This window comes from Parasteatoda tepidariorum, chromosome 2 (genome assembly GCF_982258835.1).
Source record: "Parasteatoda tepidariorum strain Cologne lab strain chromosome 2, Ptep-v5.0, whole genome shotgun sequence".
NCBI classification, from domain to species: Eukaryota; Metazoa; Arthropoda; class Arachnida; order Araneae; family Theridiidae; genus Parasteatoda; species Parasteatoda tepidariorum.
In genome coordinates, this window is record NC_141756.1 from 53,834,277 (window position 1) to 53,846,834 (window position 12,558).

Consider the following 12,558-nt stretch of genomic DNA (forward strand, 5'->3'; position numbering starts at 1 on the left):
TGTCTTACATAATAATAATTTTATTTTTATGTAGTAGTATAATCTTAACCATGCATAATATTATTGTATCAGATTCTAGAATCTAATATTATAACTGCAATATTGTAGTTACCAACGTGTCAAGCCTGCGCTTTCATAGGCCATGGATCGTCGGGGTGCCAAAATAGATTGCGGTGGAATGAATTGTAAAAACGGTAAATAGAGCAATTTGAAAAGCACACTTTTGCATAATACGTACCGAAAATCGATGTGGTAATGAAACAAATCTCCTTTTCGAAAAGGGAAAATTAAGCACTTTTTAAAAGTACACTTTAAGTGCTTTTAAAAAATGAAAATAAGCACCTTTAAAAAACGCTACGCACCATGAGTATCTTCTGGTTAGTTAGGGTCCGAGCCGAACCATGTAGCCAAACATTTTTTTAAAATGTTGAACAAAATAGACTTTCACAAAAAAATTCATTTCTTTTAAGATATTTTACTATTTTGTACTGGATCCACATAATTTAAAAAATGACACTGATAAAAAAAAAAATATTAGGAAGCTTTTATCATTTCTGATTAAAGACATGACTTCTAACTAAATACAATTCTAACAGTTTAGATGATGACATTAGAATAAATTCTAATAGCAATAAATTCTTTAGGAGATAATATATTCTTTACTTTAACAACTTCTTTACTTTAGTCCATTTATCCACAATACTTTTATAATCTGGTAACAGGATAATTTTTTTTACAAACAATCTGCCTTTAATGAGTAAATTCTGGATCCGTTCCAGAAATGTCTACTATCTAGTGATGCTGAACTAATGCATTGCTTATTTTAGCCTTTGTTTGTGAAAACTCTTATATTTTACAGAACATAATAATTTTTTTTTTATAGTGATCAAACAGATCCATTCAATCGAAGTCCTCTCACTATGGATATGTTGATTCCAGATGAAGAGCTGAAATTAAAACTTAGTAAATGGTTTCAAGAAAGGAAAAAATAGTCACAATTGACTCTATTGTATTCAACTGGAATTTTTAAATACTTATCTCCAATGAAATTTTAATTAAATACTCTTACACCCCAAAGCAGTTATTTTGTATTTTATTGTGTTTGTTATACATTTTTAAAAAACTGCTGCTGGAAATGTACAGCAGATTTGTACTATAATCATTTGATATTTATGGGGTATATCTGTAAAAGTGTATGATTTGAATGTAAGAATTTGTATAGTGAAAATGTGCATTTACACTTACACTGGCCCCTCTCAATTTTGCGTGTAAGTATTTATTTTTCTTTAAGCAAATACAATTGATTTATAACACAAGTTTAAAGGCTTTTTTTTTCATACCATATTTTCTTTACATCCATTCCAGATTTGAAGTACAATTGTTTTTGTAAAAGTGTATGTTTTAGAAACTGCATGAAGCATTGAAATTTAAGTTTGAATTTTATAAGTTTTTAATATTCTGTAAACTGTTAAAATAAAATTTGTTTTTCCTAAGTTTTTTTTAAAAAAATGTTTATAATTTTGTTGTGAAAATCTCGGTAATATATAATTTATTAAGTTTACAGTAAGCAATGTTCTGGTGCACAAATGTTGTACATTGTAATTCTTTCAAAATAAAACACCATGTATTGTAAAAAAAGTACTACTGTATCATTGTTGCTCTGTTTCTCTTTTTTTATGTTAATCAAATTCTATGAATTTTTTTTCTACTAACAAAGCAAGGTGCAGGTAAGAACTAGAAATAAAATGTCTTGTTTCAAATCAAACTACCACATTTTTCCTAAAACTCCATGAACTTAAGCCCAAGTCTCTGTAACAAACAGGTGGATGTTGTGTTGGCAAAAATCAAGTTTATGTTCGCTTCACTAACATTTACTCAGATGCTGGAGAAGTTCAACAATGAAGAATGTTTAGTTAGATATGCTCCAAAATTTTTTTTTTTAAAAAAAAAAGTTTTTCTACACATGATCATAATTTCCTGTGAGGCGGTTTCAGCCAACACCTACTAGAAGAAAGAAGGCCTCAGAACGGATCAATTTACTAGTCCGACGTAACGAACATAAACTGCACAGATGGGTGAAAAATATGACAGATGTTACTATGTTCTGGTTACTAAGCTGCAAAGTGGTGGAAAATACGAAATATGTCATTACATTTGGACTACTAAAGCATCAAATTTCTTGTTTATGGTAACTTGGCTGAGACAGCTTACAGAAACTTCTAAGATTGAGACACTTGATGATTTTTTCGGAATTTCTATAATTTTACCCTGATGACATGCCTGCAATTGACATAAGGTATTTGAAAATCGAAATGCAGAAGTTGACAAATAAAAAATGTTAAAACAATTTTGATGCTTGATTTCTATAAATTTTTTGTTGTTGACATTTTTAAAATTTTACTGATTTAACGTTAACATTGGAACCATTAAAACTTTAAATGAACTGAAATTCAAAAAAAGCTTGCTCATTTAGCAATAAACTTGTTTCATTTTCTACATTCTTTTATGGGTTTTAGTCACCAAAAAGTTCTTTATACTAAATCTAACATTTTGAAAATTTTTTTATATTTTTCCTGTGAAATAATGGAGAGCAGTAATTTTAGTACTTAAATTGCATGCCCTGTATTATACAATATATCACAAATTCTATAACCAAATGCTGTAAGTATAAATACTGAAAGCTATTCTTAGAAAGTATGCTAAAGGTATTTATTAATATTAAGAGATATTTTTAAAACAGATTTTATTTTTACATATCTAATAAAAGTTAGGTATTTATGTTTTATTAAAGTTAATAATTTTTTTTTATCAATTATTATTATTTTTAAATCAATGATTTGATAAAGTGGGAAACAACTATTAATCTTTTTTAATATTTAAATTGAAAATAAAGAAAAAATTCATGAACAATGTAAAATGCATATTCAATTACAGCATCTTCCTTAAGATTTACTAATATAATAAATTTAAGGTGAAAAATAAAGAACAAAATTACTAGAAAATACCACGCACTTACAAAAATGTAATCACTTGAAAATTTTTTAATAAAAATAAAGAAACAATTTGAAAACTTTTTAATATTTACTTAGTATTTATTTTATTTTAAAATAGAATATTCAATAAAGGAAAAATAATATTAGTACATTTAACTAAAGAACATAAAGTAAAGAACTAAAATGTATAAAAGTTATTCTTTTAGGAAAATTAAAGGAGAAAAAGTTTTTTTTCTTTATTTTGTACTAAACTCAGAGGCGTGACAGCCCATAGAGGGCCAAGGCCTACTGTGCCCATATCAGTATTCTTGACCTTGGGCTCTAGGGTGCAAGAGCAGATGTTCCGGTTTGGTGGTCAACCGAACGCAGAACCCTCAGTGTTTAGTTCCCAAGCATGCTTGGTACTCATTTATCGACCAACTGAAGGGATGAAAGGCTGAGCCAGCTTTGCCCGGCCCGAGGATCGAACCCAGGACTTGTTGCACAGAAGCGCGAACCGCTACCACTCAGCCACCGGGCATCTTTTTTATTTTTTGTATTACATTAAAATCTGAATTATTCATATAATAGTTATCATAGGTTATTTTTAGTGTCTTCCATTTTGCCCAGAATTTTAGTTTTTTCCAACTTTCTTCCAGTGTTCTAGTAGAAATAGGTTATTCTGGAATTTTTTTTTCTTCAAATGTTTTATGAAAAATTTCATCATAACTTTATAAAATGCAATATGAGAAAATTCTAGTGAAGGAGGAATAGGCTACATTATAAAAGCAAAATTTTTATTTTCAAGGATTAAAAAATGATTACAAAAGTGAACTTTTCAAAAAAATACAAGTACCTGAACATATAAAAATACATTTTTGTCACTAATTTATATACAATACTAATAAAATACTTTATAAAAATAAACATTTCTTTCTGCAGAAAAGTTTAAATAATACATTATAAACATGTCTTTGTAGTTGAACCAGAGATTTTAGTTTTTTTTTTCTCTATTAAATATATAATAGCTTTGGCTATTAAATTTTTTTCCCCTAATCGCTATTAAATAGCCATTAGCTGTAAAAACAATTTTTGTTCAGCTTACTAAATGTTTAATTAAGATTTATACAATAACTTTATAAGAAAATATGTACAGTTTAAAACTTTCAAAATACATTTTTTTCTTTATATATTATAAATACAACCACAATAAAATTCAGCGTAAAAAAAATAAAAATTCTAAGAGAAGATTTTAAAAGCACACTATCAGCAATTCACTTATCTTGATTAGGTTTTAGACCCAAAGAATGCATAAGGGAAGAGATTGCAGTAAGAGGGTCCTCAAATGTTCTTTTCCTATGATTTCCCAAAAGCCATTCTGGATCTATTTGCTTACTTTCACGTGTATGGAAATTTATGGTGCTTTTCCTAGGAATCTTAGTGTTTTGTGAGACACACTTTTGTTTTCTTGCCACATCCTTATAAAGAGTTTCGACTTGATAAGTAAATTCAGAAATACTTTTCAGAACCTAAAGGATAAAAGGGCTGTGTTTTCAAACTAATATTTTCATTCTTAAATATTATGTTAACAATTTAAAGGTCAGAAAAGGATAATATAAATAGCTTGAAAACTGATAGGTACGCTTTTAAAAGTATCTTAAGACAATAAAACAAATATTGACCTTTTTAAATGTGCAGAATTCATAATAAGATAAGAAAAAAAAACCCAAAGAGTCAAAAATTTTCAAGATATTTTACATCTTGGGAAATGCTATTAAAAAAAATTGCTCTATTTTAAAGGAAAAAACTTTTTATATGAAATTTAAATGAAGTTTTATTCTTAACTCTCAGAACAATTTATTACATGTATGAAAACACAAAATTTTAAAAAATTTTTTTTTTTGAAATTTATGATTTTGATGTTACACCTCTTTAAAAATCAACAACGTAGGAAACAAAAATTATGATCTTCTGAATATTTAAAAATTAATTTTATTTAAAATTTCATTATTTTTTTTTAATTTGTGCAATTTTCTGGCATGTGCTAGACATATTGCATTGTCATGGGCTATGTCAATTTTCATTAATTTTTTGATAATTTCCAGGATGAACCATTTTTTTTTGAATAACTGGGTTATCGTCAGTTATTGCAACAAATTTATACATAGGTTTTAAAACCTCAATGTCATAATGGGATATTATAATGTACCACGAATTAAGAATTATTAAAAACACACTGTGTTTTTTAATGTTCTCTTTTTGGAGCATAAGCAGCTTTTCTTTTTTAAATCAATTTTTGAAGGAAAAAAAAAGATATAGGGAATAAAATAATAATGAATAAGCTAGTTAATTAGTTTATATAACATTATTGGAAGAACAATCGCTTTTTTGACTTTAAAACTATCATTAATATTAATTACTTAGATAAATATTACTGAGATAATTACTTATATTACTAATTACTTACATACACTATTAATTACTTAGATAAATATACATGAATATCAATGACCTGCTACAATCAAAACAATTTTGAAGCAGGTACTTTTTGCTGACATTGTGTATTAGACACAAATACTGGCCCCGAGATAGTCTCTCATTTTAAATTACTACTGGATACATGACTACCATTCATTAGATATATAGCTAAAAACAATTTAATGGCTTTCATTTTATACAAAGCATTGGAACTCTGAATTAAGATGCAACTGTAAGAAGATGCTCATAATGCAACGATAACAAGCAAAGCCCTGACAAAAACAATGTTGAATGGTCTAAAGTAAATTAATTCAGAAGTAGCTGTTTTGTGAGTGGATCAGTCGCAATGTAGAATGTGATGTAGCCTGTTTCTTTTTGCACTTTTTTTTTATCCTCACTGTCAAAATTTAACGTTTCTTGTATGATATTTTCAGTTGGATTTCTGTCACTTGGCGATCGTTGTGAGTTATTTTATCCTGATTTCAATCTCTTTATGAATATACAGTCGGACTTCTATTTAACGAACTTCCATTTTACGAATTTCTCTATTTTGCGAATTTTTTCGTGGAACCAAGAACATTTTGGAAATTTCTTCGTTAAATAACTTCTAAATAGCGAAGTGAATTTTCTATTTAACGATTTTTTTTTTAGATCTACTTTCCCCATTTCCCAAAATATTTGAGAAAATTATTAACTAGTTAACGCATTTTATGGGGGAAATGACCTTGAACTGATTTTCGCATCCCCTTAACTTTTAGAGAAAGCAGTAAAATTCCTTTCCCTTTTTGTTTGCATTTCATACAGGAAATGCAATCCCACTAGAAAAGTGGGGAAAGGGTCAAATTCCTTGAATAGGAAATGAGCAGAGAAGATAAAAGGAATGGGTCATCAAACTGTGTGGTCCCTGGTCCCTTATTGACATGTCCTATTATCTCCACCCCCACTGTTCACTTCCTTTCTAGAAAAACTTTCAACTTTCTCGTTGTTCACTCGGTAGAGCTCCTGTTTTAAGATTGCTGATCGGAGTGCTGCTTGTTGCTTTTCTTACGGCTGCAAAATGTCGAAGCGAAAGTGCCTGACTATTAAGGAAAAAAATTACAAGATAAAGGTGCATCAATTGCAATTTTAATTATTTCTAGTATCCATGAATTTAAAACCTATTCTACGTTGTGTAAGTATTTCAAAAGATGATTTTCTATTTAACGAATTTTCCATATAACGAACTTTTTTTTGGGATTTAGCGACTTCGTTAAATAGAGGTCCGACTGTATATGTATAAAAAGAAAGTTTTTACTTTAATTGTTCATTAAACATTTTAAATGCTACAGTTAAATAACAGTATTTTAAATTTAAATCATTTATACTCAGTCCAGCTGTATTAATGTAATCACCACATATTTTCAACCTCGACATGAGATAACCAACCGCAAAATGTAGGTGGTAATACATTGTGGTGGAGGGTATATAGAGGGTGTCCAAGGGAATCTGGCAAAAGTATCTCATGTATGGCAAAATGGTACTAGTCAAAATCAGAGATGTGGCAAATGTGGTGCACCACGAGTGACAGAGGTAAAAGATGGATGCAAAGTAACTGTCCAGACAAATAAACCAACGATGTCTCTTTAATGACGGTCCAGTGAACGTCGCATGAGCCTCCTCAGTAGACAATTTCTTAATGAAATGCTGGTTGCTGCTGTGAACTCTGGAATTTGCATGCTTGTTGAATCACAAATTATGCTCCATCCGGCAGATGGACGTTGGTGTACATAACATGAATCCTCCGAAAGCAAACACCCTGCAACAAGTGCAAGATGGGTACAAGCTGAAGGAAGGAAAATTATGGTTTGAGCTATGTTTTTGGGTTCATTCATCATTATGGAAGCAAAGATGGATCAACACGTGTACACATCTGTCCTTGCGGACCTTGCTCACCCCCTACATGCAAATTGACCATTCCTTCAATAAGCCAACTGATCAAATGGTGTTACAAACCAAGAATGGTACAAAAAAAGTATGAAATATCAAAAGAAAACAAACCCTTTGAAGGGTTATACCTTAACAGTAATATGCATTTAAAAAGAAGTAAATCAATAACAAACTTACCTGAGCTCTGTTTTGATCTTGACAAAAAATATATAGGAGACAGCAACATTTATTGAAAATATTAGAATCTTTTGCCCAAATCTTCATTAAAGAGACAGTTGTCTCTAGCATAGCTTCTTCCTCCCACACTGAATTTACAGTTTTATCATACTATCAAAAGAAAAAAAAAGGAAGCTAAATTAGGAGTGTGGAATTTACTAAGCTTTATACAACAAAGAACATAATTGCTTCATAATATATTTTCAGACTTTACCAACAAGAATTCACAATCTCCATTTAAGCTGATAAAATCAATGTTTATCTTTCATTTTTGCTTTATCCATAACATATAGACAAAGACATACAGGTACAGCAAAACCTCAGAACCACGATCAATTGCGGGACTGTGCGTATGTGATCGGTGCTAAGAGGTGGACGCCATTTGGAATTATAATTGAATTGGTAGTTCATGAAAATATAAAAACAAGACAAAAAAAAGTTTTATAAAAATTCATAATTGCAAATAAGATGACTTAAATGAACAATTAATTCACCTATAATTTATAACCTTACAAAAATTAGTATTAAAAAAAATATATCTACTATTTCTAGATGCTCTTTTTCTTTTTAAAAGATTTTTCCCCCCCCAGACTACTTGTCGATTGTTTTATGATACAGTTCTTCATCGGATCTGCCGCTTTTCCATTTAGTTTACGATAGACGATGGTATAACTTAATCTATATTTTCTCAGCCATCCATTTGAAACTTTAAAATTCCCATTTTTTTAGCAATTTGCAGAGCAATTACCTGTAAAATTAGTCCAGAAACTGGAATTTTTTTTTTTGCATGCCAATCAGTTAACTTTTAAAGCAATTTCATCAAAATTTTCAATACCTGATTTATGTTTTTCACTACAGAGCGAGAATCTCGCATGTTTTTTCCTTTCTCGCAATAAAAAATGATAAACGCGAGAAGTTCGCGAACTCTATTAATCCATTTCAAAATGTGTGAATTTTTGAAAAAATTTCATCTCTTGCCATTTTGAATAAAATCCGTTTCACTTTTCTTCCTTGGTCTTTCATTTTTTTGAACTTCGGTCCTTGTTATCTAGCTTCCCTATTTACCAGTATTGTTCAGAACCGGTGCGAACAGCAGAACAACGCCCCCCCCCCCTCCCCGAAACCCTTTCAGAACACATTTCTCTGCACCACGTGTTCACCGTAGGTAAGGTTTCTTCATGTAAGACGTTTACCTTTTTTGTGCATGAATGTAAGATGGACAAATACCTTGTTAAGGTGACATCTTCTACTCCGTAGCAGACAAATGAAAATGAAACAAATGTCGGTAGAAACGGCCAAAACGAAACAAATACGGATTTTTTTCAGCCAAATAAATATAATAGCTGATGAAAAAGTAGATATAGAACATTTTCCGTATGATGATGCAGCAAAAATATTCAATTAGAAGATGTTAAAAATGTATTATAATTAAAGAAATAATTTTTTTCCAAGTCTATTCGTGTTTTTTTAATTTTTAGAAACATAACTTCTTAAAATCTCACCCTGTTTTTGAGAAAGGGTGAGAAATTCTCTCCCATTTTTTTTTCTGTAATTAAAACATTGGTTTTCTTGCATTCAATCAATAAAATACTGATGCATATCATGAAAGATCTCCTTAATTAACGTTTTTCTACAGTCATATAGTGCATAAAATTTTCACACACTTTTTCTTTATTTTACTATCTTAAAAACTTTTACTTTTGTACTTCAATATAAGAAATTTTTTATTGCGATTATCACTCACACGAAAGATTATTCTTTTACTAAATCTTCTATTATTCAGACATCCATTTTACCAGTGTCTAGATGTGCTTCATCACGCTATAATGAATATACGTAGTTCATTTAATTCTTTGAATTTCGTAGTTTAACACTTAAAAACCTTGTTTATTAAAGACAAATCAATTTGTAAACTAAGAAAAAAATACAATCTTTTTAAAAAAATGAAATAAGAGTTAACCAGAAGGAAATAAAGCAAATATTAGACCAATTTTTATTGTCATTAATTAGTAGAGTTAAGACCAGTAGGGTGACGATTGTTGCCAAATGTTCTACAAATGTCGCTAAAATCACACGCATGGGTAACAAATTTGTCGCCCTGAAACTTGATTGTTTGGAAAGAACAAAATAGTAATCAAATCCATTATCTGCATTTAAAATAAAATTTGTTTTACTAATTTTATTGTTCTATGAGTGGCATGGAAATCAAATGCACAGTATTCAAATGGAATAACTGAAAGTGTCTGGTACAAAAAAATTTAAATTTACATGTTGAAATTTCAACATTACATGTTGTGCTGGGCTTTGCATTCATGTACTAAGAATATAATTGTTCATCAATGAAATAATATTTTTTGCTCTTTTAGAACTGACTTTATTTAAAATTTTATAATTTTTAGATAATTAATTTTCAACATATTTTGTTAGTTCTTATTTTCTTCATTTATTTATTTATCTGGTCTCAGCATTTTAATCTCTATGTTGAATCTATTTAAGAATATTATTTTACCTTCTTTCACTTAATCATTATGGATAATGAACCTAATTAGTTTTTGGGTGTTACAGATTGTAATAAATAATTTTTGATGTGTACCATAAAATGTGTTATCTAATTGAGAAGTTTGATTTTTTCTCAAGCTTGTCAACAATATTAAGTTTTGGGATCACTAATGAATACCTAGGTTGTCCTATTGTATTACTAAATTTTCATTGCTGGTGTAAATCCTATCGATTATTATATCCTTTGTATAATAAATCTTAGATTCTCGAATTATCTATATTTAGAATATTAAATTATATAACATTTTAAGAAGTTAAGAGTAGTTTTAACAGATTACACCTTATTTCTAAAGCCACAAAAATGTTGAATGGCAGAAAGTACGTAAAAAACTAAATGAAATTTCCATACACAGGAAAACAGTAGCACGTAAAACAATTAGAAAAAAAAAAATGTGTTTTGGAGCTCATATAACTTGATTTTTGGAGTAGATTGGAACAAATAGTCTTTATTCAGAGCAGCACAGTGCTTTTAAAATTAATTCTTGAGCACAAAATTAAAATTGTATACCATACTAGCTGAGTACATGTTCTGCATAATTGTGAGAAAAAAAAAGAAAATAGTCAATAAATCGATACATAACGAAATCATGCACAAACCTGAAATTTATATATTGCCACTATTGATAGAACTTAGTTATAATTATTTGTTACTCTTCAGATGGCTTTTTGTTACTCATATTTTTCATTCAGAGAGGTACTTTAGGAGTACAAACATTTGAAAGTGAATGTAGGGGTAATTTCAGAAAAGCTGTTAATCTTTGAACAAACTGTGTAATCAGATTAAGAATTTGATGCTCTTTAATTATAGTGCAAACAAAAATTTAAGTATGATGCATCAGCAAAAACTGAAAAAAGCACATAAAATTAAATGCTCTTTTTTTTTGGCTGTCAAAAGTTAAACTCACTTTAGAATTCACAGCGAAATCATTATTCTTTTCTGAAATGACCAAAGAAAAATAAAACTGTTTCAAGCTTTCTGGGAATTAGTTTGAGGCACATACTTTTGGTCTAATTGACAAAGTTGGCTTTTTGATACAAAAAGGTCTGAAGCATGAAGTTCAGATTGGGAAAAATAGCGACTCATATCAGAGGGTAATTGGTGACATTGTCCCTCAAAATTCTTAAGATATTTTTGTGTTATGCCAACCTGAAACAATTTATCGGTGATATTTCTTATCACTTGGATAGCAAATACACCTCTAATTTGAGAGCATTTAAGATAATACAAGCTATTTGTAAATATATTGTAAATGTGTTAATCATTTATCCTTTAGGCATGCAATGCACACTTTCTGTAAGATATTTTTCAACGAAAATTAACACAGCAGCAGGAAAAAAAACTATATGTGATAGTGTAAAAATTATAAATAAAACACGAAGTTATCCTATTTTCAAATATAGGATTTCGCATAAATTCATATAACTATTATGTTAAATGTAAATTAACAAGGATATAATAAAATATTTTACAATTTTACCTTGGCAAGATTCAACAGAATACTAAAACAAAAGGTAACTATTTCTTTATGGGGAACACTGCGATTGGATGATATTAAAAGAGAAATAAGTCTTGAGAGACCTCCAGATTGTTCTAAACGGATACAACAAATCGATGATAACTTTGTGCATGTATCTGCAAAGAGAAAATAAAAATTCAAAAATGCATTATATTCAGCATTAGTCTAAACAGGCATAAAATAAATTTTGATTTTTTTAAATAGTTACTAGCTAAAATTTAGTAGCAAGTAAAAAAAAATTTGACTATTCAGAAAGACCACTAATTTAAATCCATATACATAAAAGGCAAAGCCCTCCTTCACATACTGATAACTAATTCTTCCATTTTTCATGAAGTTAAAAAGCTAAAATTTGGTAAATAAAAAAAAATAAATAAATTTGGTAAATAAATAAAGTTTCAATTTGATATTTTGTAATAGGTGCACCAGAGAAAGTGTAGATTAGATTAAATTTTTGGGCAACTAGGCACCTAGTTTTCTGAGTTGTAGTCTAATGCAGTCTGATGTTGATGTTGGCTCTAGTATCATGACATGGTACTAAATTGACAGGCACCATAACGAAAAGTCCACTATTGCCACCACTCAATAAAGAAAAGTGGTGGTCTTTCCATTATGCTTTTCGAGCAACTTCAATCTTGTGTGTTTTGACGAGAGCAGCTCCTATAGTGCGGCTTTTTCCTCCAGGCACCAGTTTCGCGTTGTGGCAGGTACCATGGTTACGAGTAAAAGTAATTTTGAATAGGGGTGTGGGGTGAATAATTTTGTCTCGATCTTGGCATAGGTCAGTGTGAGTAAACCAACCGACACCCTCATTCCTCCATTGCACCCAATCAGAAACGCGCTCTTGCTCGTTACCATAGCAGCTGACAGCCCCAGACTTTTTGAGTCTC

General features: G+C 29.6%; 2 protein-coding genes across 10 annotated transcripts in view; one reads left to right on the top strand and one right to left on the bottom strand.

Moving 5' to 3' along the window:
* The window catches only part of LOC107441297 (ubiquitin conjugation factor E4 A), a 45,906-nt gene extending 44,268 nt beyond the window's left edge, over positions 1-1,638 (top strand). For all 9 annotated transcript variants that reach the window (XM_087157362.1, XM_087157363.1, XM_087157370.1 and 6 more), the window contains exon 18: positions 884-1,638. In XM_087157362.1, the coding sequence (XP_087013488.1) occupies positions 884-992 (109 nt within the window). In that variant the 3' untranslated portion in view covers positions 993-1,638. The remainder of the gene's footprint in view (positions 1-883) is intronic.
* A 2,112-nt stretch (positions 1,639-3,750) lies between these two features.
* LOC107441296 (uncharacterized) overlaps positions 3,751-12,558 on the bottom strand; it is a 56,521-nt gene continuing 47,713 nt past the window's right edge. Inside the window, exons 21-23 of the mRNA XM_043051918.3 lie at positions 11,630-11,784; positions 7,554-7,703; positions 3,751-4,501 (exon numbers count right to left, since the gene is read on the bottom strand). Of these exons, the coding sequence (XP_042907852.2) occupies positions 4,247-4,501; positions 7,554-7,703; positions 11,630-11,784 (560 nt within the window). The 3' untranslated portion in view covers positions 3,751-4,246. The remainder of the gene's footprint in view (positions 4,502-7,553; positions 7,704-11,629; positions 11,785-12,558) is intronic.